This window comes from Acanthopagrus latus, chromosome 23 (assembly GCF_904848185.1).
Source record: "Acanthopagrus latus isolate v.2019 chromosome 23, fAcaLat1.1, whole genome shotgun sequence".
NCBI lineage: Eukaryota > Metazoa > Chordata > Actinopteri > Spariformes > Sparidae > Acanthopagrus > Acanthopagrus latus.
In genome coordinates, this window is record NC_051061.1 from 12,930,083 (window position 1) to 12,941,593 (window position 11,511).

The window sequence follows — 11,511 nt, forward strand, 5'->3', positions numbered from 1 at the left end:
CTGCCAGTATTCTGGGTCAGTTAGCACAAGCAGCAGTGATGCAAGGCTTGCCAGCTAACTTCACAATCTGAGGAACACCGAGCAAGTTAGCATCGAGCTGCCATCCTTGCAAAGGAAAGGAGCAAACTGTTTCCTCCTCTGCCGACTTTCATCAGATCTTGCACAGCATGAACAGCATTCAACATTGTACTGGAATCTTCTCCTGCAACCACCAGCACCTTTTCTTCACAGACAGGTAATGGTGAACTGGGCTTGATGGTGTAGCATAGCATCTGCATGCAACTAACCATCCTCTATAACCTGGCATCATGTCTCACACACACACACACACACACACACACACACACACACACACACACACATTCCTTGAGCCTGGAGCGTATCACACCCACATGTGACATCAGTGACCACCATTGTACAGCTGTTTTGGTAATTTTGGTTATAATTCTCAAGTTATTTATTGATCAGAGTTACAAATAGTTTAGTACCTTTTTATGAGACTTTCATTTGATTGTCTTTTCCCGTCTTCAAGGATGGTGCCTCCAGGTGATCTAACGTAAATTGGATCTTAATATTGATCATAATTAATAATAATGCCTGATAATCATAAATTATTATTGATAGCTAAATTTAACTTAAAACTCCCTTTTAATGCTCCAGGAGTACTTCTTTACTCGAGTCATTTGTTTGCTGCTCGGGACTTTTCCCCTCCCTCTTTAATTACGTGCAGTGCGTTTAACTGTCGGCTCGGGTTTGGCAGTCTGTCTGCTGTCTGCTAAATAAAACATGAAGCGTCTATTTCTGTCCTCTGCAGAAAACACTGTGCTCAGGAAGTGACAGATGCTGCGGTTTACCTGCCCTGTCGTCATGTCAAAGATCCATCAGTGACATCATGCGATGCCTGAGCTCTGGTCAATGACGTCATGTTTTCTTCCACAGCTGAGAGGCGAACACCATTTTGATGTATTAATTTATTAAAGGAAATGCATATTCTTATAAATATAGATAGATAGATGGTCTATAGATATCTGTTGGAGTTACAAATATAAGTTTTATTGATATTATTTCTTAGAAGAATATCATGAATTATTAAACATTGATTACACTGAATTACACTGAATAATTGGTGAAACTACTACTACTAATGATAATAGAGTCTCTCACATCTTACATATTTCCGTTATTTTTATGTACTCCATAGTGAATTAGTGCATGCTTCACTGACACTTAATATAGCGTAGTTACCACCTGCAGATGGGTTGAAGGAGAATCATTATTAGAGAATTATTACAGAGAAACACAAATCGATATTCTGTATGTATTTTTACACTAAAACAAACACCAAAAATGATTTGCCGGTTTTAATTGAATACATGCGGCAAAAGTGATGTCTTCTCAGTGGCATTCACGAGACCAACCCCTGGCGTGACGCTGGGGCACATAAAAAAAAACCAAACATTTTAAGTGCGCGCCTCATCCAGACAGTACGGTAGGGGAGCCGCCAGGTAGAGGAGGTGATCGACGGGCAGAGTACAGAGAAGATACGGACTGGATTATTTCTCCACATCAGTCAGGTACAGACACAGGTATGGATGTGAGCCGCCGGGAGGAATAACGAGGTGAGTTCTCGATTATCAGTGTGGATTTAAATATTAGGAAAGTGAACGCGTTGATGGTAATTAATTTTAAATTGCGTATCCATACTTGTTTTTAAAGTAATGTCTCTGATGTGCCACTGATGGCAGCCTGTGGAACTTGTTGGGTGAGCTTTCACACAATTGTTAGAAAGCATTTAGTGACTGTAAGGTGGAGTGAATAAACTTTCAGCTCACTCCACACTACGTCAATCTTAACTTCATGAGGAGATAGATAGATAGATAGATAGATAGATAGATAGATAGATAGATAGATAGATAGATAGATAGATAGATAGAATACTGAGGTAGAAAAGAAAAGGCAAGTGGAACAATAATTTGAAGTGCATTATTTGAGTGTTGTGGAGTGAGATACAAGTTAAAGCTGTCTGTAACCTTCAAATCCAGCAGATTGGTGACATGAAGTCTTTTTGAAGACACCAAAAGACATAAATTGTAATGCTGAAGATAGATAGGACATGGGATGAGAGGAGGGGGGAGAGATTATATGCAGCAAAGGGCCACAGGTGGGCCACATCCGTGAGGACACAGCCTCTGTAAATGGGACAACCCCAATTTCAAGTGACCTCTGTGAGCTCTGTGAACTCTTTACTGTTAAAGCCTCAAAGGCTAAAGAGACACGGGACATTGGTGTTAAAAGAAGGTAGCTGGAGCGGACAACAGATGCGCAACAGGAACCAATATTCTGTTTCACCCCATCAGGATATCTATGGAGCTGTGCGGTCCCAACATGAGTGAGAATGGAGGCTCTCTGTGCCAGGTGAAGCAGCTTCCCCGCCACACTGGTCCCCTTTGCTGCCTGCAGGCCGGTGGACACCACATGCACAACCTCCCCCACCTCACCCACCAGCCATGGGTCAGCCACCCAGCCCCGACTTTGGCCTCCACCCCGGCCTTGGCCGTCCGCCACAGGGTGAACGGAGCCATGACGGCGAGTTGTGGCAGCAGCAGCCAGGAGTGTGCAGCCTCCAGGCTGGGAGAGGAGGCAGGTCTGGCCCGGGGCGGCTCCACGGGGAAGGTGTTAGTTACAGGCGGAGGCGGATACTTTGGGTTCAGGCTTGGGAGAGAACTAGCCAGTCAGGGGATGTCAGTGATCCTTTTGGACATTAACAAGCCTCCCGGCGATATCCCTGATGGAGCAGTCTTCTATCAGGTGAGGGACAGCAGAGAGTGACCTGACGCTCTTCAGAGCTTGACGATTTACTTTATTCTCTCTCCCCGCACATTCATTTTGGACTTTAACAAAATTAAAACTTAAGCCAAATGTAACAGATGTGGAGTCTCACATTCAATGAGAAAAAACAAAACACTTTCCTGGCTTGCAGCAATAACCCCCGCCCTGTGCTTGCTTCTAACTTACACTGCTCCGTGCAGACTTTGAAATCAATTCCTTGCTGCATCCACTGTCAGTGTGTCTCTGTGGTGAGTCTTCGTGCTGGCTGGAAACAGACACACATCAGTGAGTGATCCTCCTCAGAGAGCCAGCTGCTGACTGGGTCAGAGAGGGTGGAGACATGATTCAGGTTACACCTGCAGGCCTCATGGCACACTTACCTTAATTACAATTGTCTACAATAGGAAAACTATTGACTCACACTCTCATGTCTTCTGTGAACCTGCACCACCCCCAACTTGTCAAACCGTTGAAACAACGATATGGTCAAGACTTCTGTCTCATGAATGACAAAAGTTTCCTCCAAGTTGGCATTTCCTAGCCAAGTGTAAAGTTGTCTTTCTTTTTTTCTGCCAGTGTGACATCCGGGACAGTTCCTCCCTGTATAAGGTGTGTGAGGAAGTCGACTGTATATTCCACACAGCGTCTTACGGCATGTCTGGACCAGAACAGGTGACCTCCCTTCATGTGCCCTTGACCATCTGCTCACCAAGTAATCATTCAGAGAAAAGTCAGAGAAACAGAGACTGTAGTGAAGATGTGCATAGAGTCCATGAGCTGTAAACAAGTGTCTGATATGTTCCTATAAATACCTTATAATATGTAAAAAATGCAAAAGAATGCTATTTTTAACATACATAGTCTTCTTAACACATAATCATGTTGATTGCAATGTTAATGTTATTCCCCGTCTTCATTGTCATTACCTTACAGATCTAACAACAGTGGTGCTGCCATTTTTGGCACAGTTTTTTTGTTTTTGTTTTTAAATTTAGGACAGTGTCTTTTTTAATCCTAATTAAGGAAAACTTCAGTTAGGACGTTTCTGAAGAAACTAAATAAGACTGCTAGTACAAAGTTAGGAAACGTGTTTCTATTATAAGAAAAACTCTAAATCTCATCCTAAACTGAGATAAATTAAAGTTTAGACTTCAGACTTTAAACTTTGGTGCCAACATTACCCACAATGCAACCTGACCACAGACAGTTTAGTCAAAATAGTGGCTAATGTATAAAGCCTGGTCTAGAGCAGAGACAAAGAATGAGCGACAGAGTTCTCCACACCTAAGGATTATTTTTAGATTAGATTAATCGATGGTGTTTAAGGCTGACTCTTACTAAGAAAGAACTGTAAATGAATACATCATTTCAGGGATGATCGTCCCTGCTGAAACTCCACCAACAAAGCAGTTAAAAACAAACACACCTCGCTACAATCTTCGTTGTGAGAGTGAGAAGTCGCGTTGAAAGACGAAGTGTGTATCTGACAGGAGCTGTCATCCAAAGTCACCATAAAACAATGCCGATGAGTTGTACATACAGTAAGCTGCTCGGGGCGTGAAAAGAAGGTCACAGGAAGTGAAAGAAAAATGGCTGCATTACCTTCAACATGGTAAGGGTTACTTTTTTTTCTATCCTTTTCGACTGTCTGCCAGCTGAGGAAAGAGCAGGTGGAGTCGGTCAACGTTGGAGGGACCAGTAACGTCATAAACGGTGAGGACACATGATTATGACCAACAAGCGAGCATCCCACATCCATTCTGAGATTCACTGGAAATTCTGGCGGTCTTAGATGTAAAAATCGATGTGATAATTTTGCTCCGCTGCTCTCTTTCAGTGTGCAAGGAGAGGAGCATCCCCAGGCTGGTGTATACCAGTACCATCAATGTGGTCTTTACTGGGAAACCCATAGAGGAGTGTGATGAGGCTTCGATGCCGTATGTGCCCCCCGAAGTTGTGAGTGAACACATCAGCTGAAATGATATCCCTAAGTGCCCCATCTATCCATGTATGACCGAAACTTGGACCAAAGATCACAACAGAGGACCAACATTTAGAAATGTGCCATGTGTTTGCCAACAATAAATGATTTTTTTGTGCTCGAGACGGTGATATAATGCAACCCTGTGTCTGCCTGTTCCAGCACATTGACCACTACTCCAGAACTAAAGCGATTGCAGAGCAGATGGTCCTCTCTGCCGACGGATGCTCGATGAAAGGTGTGAAAAGCGTTCGGCGTGTCATGGCGGCACAAGAGACTGCAAACCTAGTTTCAACACCAGTGGCACCAGTTTGAATTTAGAGCCGGACAGCACAGCTCAGGCTTGCAGCGCAGCAGTCCACCTGACTATTTTACGATTTCTAATACATTATAATGGGTTTCAAGTTCCTCCGCGGTCTTTACGTTAGCAGGTGTGAAGCCTCCCATTCCCTTCTTCGGTGTTACCCTACACCCCACCAGTGACCATCACCGTATGCATCCAATTAAGTTTAGAGCCAAGAGCTGGCTCATTACAGAACACAGGTTAAAGTGCATATATCTGCCACAGGAGTATGTTGTCTTTTTTTTTTTTTCCACTGCCTTTGACTAAAAGGTCTGATGGCACAGAGACATGTCAGAAGTCAGGGATGAAGGCAGGATGGCCTGGAGGTGAAGCAACGTTATGTACTTGACGTAAATAAAGTCGAGTTGCCAAAGTTAAAATAAGTCAATGCTGACTTTTGGCTTCACACAGGACACAGACTACAGAAGTCTCCTGGTGATGGTGTCTTTGAGCCATCCATCCACTCAAAATGCCTCCAGGTATACAGACTTTGTCGCTCTTTGTGACTTCCTCCTTTGCGCCAAACAGCTGTTTCAAAAGTGACAAATAAACAAAAGTAATGTATTTTTTTGCCTACCTAAGCACCTAAGAGGAACTTCTTCCATCACTGCATCTCACTGATGAATCAGAAGTGTGCGATGCACGTGAAAGAGCTTTTATGCGGCAGCTAAATATATGAGCGTGCTGATATCGAACTGTAGATGTTTGCTGCTGATCACCTTTACTTGATATGTAGCATCAAGTTTGAACTATACACATAAAAGCATGTATTCACTGAAGGTTGAAACCCTCTCCTGTGAAGGTGGAGGCCTGCTGCGCACCTGCGTCCTGAGGCCCTGCGGCATCTACGGACCAGACGAGAGGAGACACCTCCACAGAGTGATGGTGAGAGAAAGCGCATATACATTATCTTGTGATCAGGGTTAATTCCTTTTTTCGCCTTGGCACTGGAGAAAATATACATCTTGCAGTGTCTGAAGCCTCCCTGGCAGACTGTGTCCCTGACTGAGGAGTTTACATTATTGATAGAGCTCTGCAGGCATCCAGTTACACCCGGCTTTTCTTCCTGTCTGTCATCTGCGAGGCAGCAGCGCAGCCTGCTGAAGGGCTGGATGTCGGCGGGTTCACTGTCGGCCAAGACGGCTGACTTTTAATTTACTGTATTTTGAACGTCGTCTTCAACCTCCATTCCATCTGGAGTTACCACAAAACAAGGAAAGTAAAACCAGCTTATTGTCCCTGTCTTTCCGTCCCACTCAGATGAACGTGGAGCGCCGGTTGTTCACCTTCAGGTTTGGCGACCCCCGGGCCAGGATGAACTGGGTGCACGTAGATAACCTGGTGTTGGCGCACACGCTGGCAGCCGAGGCTCTCACACTGCAGAGGAGCCACGTGTCTGTGAGTCAGGAGAAAAACAGCCACAGATCTTTGTGTTTAGACCGCTTTAACATACGTTTTTAAAGGTTGAAGATTGGCTTCATTTAACTGAAGATAATTAGTCCGGCTAGTCAAACTTGGTGCTAATGACACATCACCAACTACGACTGAAGAACAGATACAGTTGTTAGTCAGGTGCAAGTTAACACCAGCTACTACTATCATTGATTTAAATAAGGATGACGCACAATGTCACAATTGTTTTTCTCTTCTTTTGCAGAGTGGACAGGTCTATTTTATAAATGACGGAGTTTCAGTCAATCTGTTTGAGTGGCTGACGCCGTTGGTAAGTCAAGTAATAACTCGGTGATATTCTGTCTTAATTTTGCCGTCAACAAATCCCATGAAAACTCCAAAACCACAGTGAATACTATCAAGTAGAGGACCACAGTTGTTGTCCAAAAACCAACTGAACTATTGGGCAAACAACCTTGATGTCATGCCAGCAACATCAGCCAGGTAGACAAATTTGGTGTATTTGCATCACGGAGATAAATGACATCAGCACATTTCCTTACCTCTGCTGTCATTTTATAACGTTTAAAGATATATAGTCGAACAGTCTGATATATCAGGTGTTTCTGCTGAGTTATGCTTATTGTGTTTACTGTGTTGCTTTGCCGGCAAAGTCTCCGTGTCAATCAACATTCAACACTTCAATCAGGTCTCCATTATAAGATTAAGGCATACGCTGTTGTTATATGAAAGCATCACACATACATTTTAGATGAATGAGATTTAGAGACTTTGAAATAATAGCTTAAAAAAGAAGATTTTCGTGGGATTTGTTGACGGTAAATATATACACAATAACCTCCTTTGCAGCCTTATCATTTAAATTCTTTTAAAATACATTTACAGTTTCACTGACATACATTTCATCCAACTGTTCTTCCCTCTGTTTCATGTCCCCATTCCAGTTTGAAAATCTGGGCTACAGCCGACCGTCGATAACCGTTCCTGTGTGGTGCGTCTATTTAGCAGGTAGCTCACCGCTCCGTCCCTGAAATACATTTATTTAAAATTTGGTGAGTTGTTTCTAACTGGATGTATGTTTTTTTCTTCCACATTCAGCCAGCCTGGTAGAATATTTACATGTAGTTCTGAGACCTGTGATAGATCTGCCCCTCCTCTTCACCCAAAGCGAGGTAACTATGCTCCTGTGGCTTTTAAAAAAACTTTTTTTCCCCTCACCTGAATGAACTGAATGAAGTGTGGGATGCAGATTGGTCCTGGTGATGCGTCTGTGACGCTGAAAGTTACGACGCTGTTGAGCTCTTTGTGTGTGCCTACCTAATTGAAAGTCTTTGTGCTGGAGATGGGTTACATGCTCTCAGATGTAGTAGATCCTTGTTTAAGTCTCGCCCGTAACAGTGAAGACAGACTTCATCAGGGCGGAGATTTTCCACTCAGACCCCCCCTCCTCTCTCATCTGACGCTATCTTGTGTACATGAATTATGGAAATAAGTAAGCCTTGTATTTATTCAAAAATAACTAAATCCAGACGCTCTCGAAGCTGAAAGCCTTCTAATCTATCTGATGGTCTGTATCACTATCAAACCACATGAGAATTGTATCAAGGTGAGGGCTGTTTCCATTAATCCTTCCCGGGGAGGGACTTTACGACACATCTTAAGGAGCCTTGGTCGCGGCCTGTAAGGTCCTCATGAATGTGTGATGAGGCAGAAACCAAAGCTGAGCCCGTGGGCCTGCACCTGGAGCTCATTCTGTCAGACAGCTGCTGGCCGGGGGATCGATGATTGCCCCGTGAATAAAACATAAACTGCTGTGGGTCAGAACAGGAAGTTCGAGATGAAGTTTACAGGAAGTGACCTCGGTACAGTGGCTGTTGTCATGGTGAGCATAGCCGGGCAGCCTTCTCGGGTCATGCTCGGATGATCCTGCCAAATCTCTCAGGTTTAGCCGGCGTGTCGCGTGCAGATGATTTTTTTTTTTCCTCCCGTAGATAACTTCCAAGTCTGCAAACATGGTGGAAGATCAAACCAAGTGAAACACACAGAGGAGCATCTGCAAGGTTCAGCGCTCATACGACTTTTAGCCTGAAGTGCTCCATAAGCTTTAGCTTTAGTTAAGAAAACTTTACTTTACTCAGAGAGGCTGTTTATACACTAAACTCTGTTGCCTGACACACATTCACCTTCCTGCTGCAGTAAATACTCACTAGAGCGCCAAACGTGTATTCATCCACAGCTGAAAATTCCGCTCTTGAGTATTTTTTTCTTTTCTTTATTAGGATGCGAATAATTCTTTCACTGCTGCTTGTCCTCCACCAGATATATTAAAAGGAGACTCAGCTCACTACCACATTACAAACCACATACTTTATGAAACCATCATCCGTGTCCTGAATTCGGCGAGATGATGCCTGTGGCAGCAAATGACTATTTAATGCAGATCCGTCTCAAGTGATGCAATATTGAAGGCAGCAAAAAAAAAAAAAAAGGCCCAGCTTCCAGAGGGAGATTACATAATCAAGATGATTGTCAGGCCAGACAGGATGAGCAGGACTTAGATGTTTGTGGTTGTACAGTGTCTAGTGATGATGATATACTGGTAGATCAATAAAAAGCTACCTGGCATGAATCACACGATGAAACGCTGAGGAATTTTTTCACGAGGTGTGTGCGGATGGACGGCGTGTTACATGATCAGAGAAGAAGAAGTGACTCATGCGGGCGGATGGAAATCTGTATAACACTCTTGAGAAGTCTGCGTGCCCTGAACTCCTCTATCACTGCGTGTAGCTCACGTGTAGACACCTAATCCCCGAGCGGTAAGAAGATGCAGTAACTGGAGGCCCCCGTCAGTCGCAGGGCTATCAGAACGTAAAACCGCGTTTGCCAAATTGAGGTTAATCTGAACCATTAGCTTGACAGTGTGACCTTTGACCTTGTGAGCGGAATCTTCCACTGCAGGTGAGGAGCATAGCTGTGAGCCACACCTTCAAGATCGACAAGGCCCGTCGAGAGCTGGGTTACTGTCCGAGGCCTTACAACCTGGCGGACTGCATGGAGCAGTACCTGAAGACCAGACGGCCTCGCTCCGGCTGGCGTCCTCTCGACCTCTCCTCAACCTCCCAGCTGCCCCGACACCTCGTCCTGCTGCTGCTGCTGGGTCTCAGCCTGGTGCTAGTGATGCTATCCTGTATACTCTGTCAGGACTAAACAGTTCTCAGCGGAAAATGCAGTACGAATAAGCTGAATTGTGTTATGTGTCTTCTCAAAATGGTCAATGAAATTTATGATGAAAACCACCAGATGCAATAAAAAAACATGCCCTAAAATGAGTCAACTTCAGGTTATGTAAATTTTTTTTTTTTTTTTTGATGTTGGTATGTTTGTGTGTGTAAAAATGGAGCAACCACGAGGCTGCTGAAAAGTATTAAACAGGAGTTGTGTGAATGTTTTGAATTTTCTCTTACAGTTTGAAGTTACTGTGATGTCATTAAATGGAAAGAAATATCTAACTTTGTATTACAGATATTTCCATTTTTGACTGCATTTAAAAGCTTCTATGATAAAGATTTGTTGTGATTTACACATAATTAGAGTCATTTTGTACACTTTTAGCAATAAAAGCATTAACAATGATGCCAACAGCCTTTTAATAGTCATGTTCATTCACATGTTTCCCTTTTCTTCTACTTAGATCAAAATATTTGTAGCAGTCCCACTGCTTGAGACTTGCTGTCTGTCTGTGTTTTGGGCTGATTTTCCAAAACCGGTCTAGACTAATTGCAGGGCATTCAGATCACCTGTGAGCAGGGCGGTGGAGACTGACTCCTGATTGGAGCAGCTTTGGGCATTTCCCTCCCAGCCAGTCACGGTGTGACGACGCCCTTTTTGTGAAGCGTTTAAAACAGCTGGGGAATGGCACATGGCTGGCTCTCACCCTCATTCTGAATCTGTCCCTGACCCTCAGAGAACCTCATTCCCTGTCAGATTGCTACCCAGATCCTCTCGTTTGTGGAGGCTCTATAGTGTTTTCTTGGCTGCCCACATTACTTTAGTAGGGAAACCGTGTTTGTTCTGGAACCCCTTGAAGACCCCAAGCCCCTATACACCTTCAGTTTGACATTTTATTTCCCTGGGGCTTGTAGGAGCACATTTATTTATCATACCCGGAAGAGGCATTTCTTTATTAGTTTACTGCCCCAGTAGTGGACATTGGACATTTCCCCATAGATTTACATGTTTTTTGTTATTTTTTGTGTGGGCTGGGCTGGCCTGTCAGCATTTACTGCCAGTGCCTCCTCACTTATATGAAGGTGGAGCATAATTTTTCCTTGAAAATTCAAACATATTAATTATATTTGTTATCCAAAACAGTGTTTGTTATTCAGGATTTGAAATAACTAATTGCCAAAGTCAAATTGCAATAATAGATAATAGAGTTTTTTGGGCACTTTTTTAAAGTCTGTAATTTTGCTTGAACATGAATATGCATCACACCATCTGGATCAAGGAAAACTCTGACATGCACAGAAACCCACAGATCTCTAAAAAGTAACTCTGACCTGAAAACTCTGAGAAGTGTTTGAGAAAAATACTTTGAAAATATTATGAAAATGCTATTCACCGAAATTGTATTTTGATTCCAGTAGTTTTATGATAAATGAGCAATGTCTCAATAACGTAACTGTACCTGAGCACAGATTTTCCCTTCTCTTTCCCCCACTTGAGTGGAGTACTTGGATAACGTATGTATGCATGTGCTGCCACAAGGGAGCGCACTTGCATTGCGAATTTATTTTCCCAGTGCTGGGATATGTGGTGATCTGAATCAGCAGTATGAGCCCCACATGCGTACATGTGACGTGTTTTGGCGGTAAGTAAGGCCTGTTGGATCATTGTGTCACCGTGTACTGAATCGGTACCGATAAACAAAATGAAAGAGTAA

The 11,511-nt window shown here is 43.5% G+C and overlaps 1 protein-coding gene across 1 annotated transcript; it reads left to right on the forward strand.

Moving 5' to 3' along the window:
* Positions 1 to 1,184: 1,184 nt before the first annotated feature.
* Positions 1,185 to 10,184, forward strand: sdr42e2 (short chain dehydrogenase/reductase family 42E, member 2). The gene is made up of 12 exons (XM_037089136.1): positions 1,185 to 1,619; positions 2,358 to 2,808; positions 3,406 to 3,501; positions 4,485 to 4,542; positions 4,667 to 4,785; positions 4,973 to 5,048; positions 5,956 to 6,038; positions 6,414 to 6,551; positions 6,811 to 6,876; positions 7,511 to 7,574; positions 7,665 to 7,738; positions 9,528 to 10,184. Exons 2-12 carry the CDS (start codon positions 2,365 to 2,367, stop codon positions 9,774 to 9,776), a joined length of 1,467 nt encoding a protein of 488 aa, XP_036945031.1. The 5' UTR covers positions 1,185 to 1,619; positions 2,358 to 2,364; the 3' UTR covers positions 9,777 to 10,184.
* Positions 10,185 to 11,511: the final 1,327 nt, after the last annotated feature.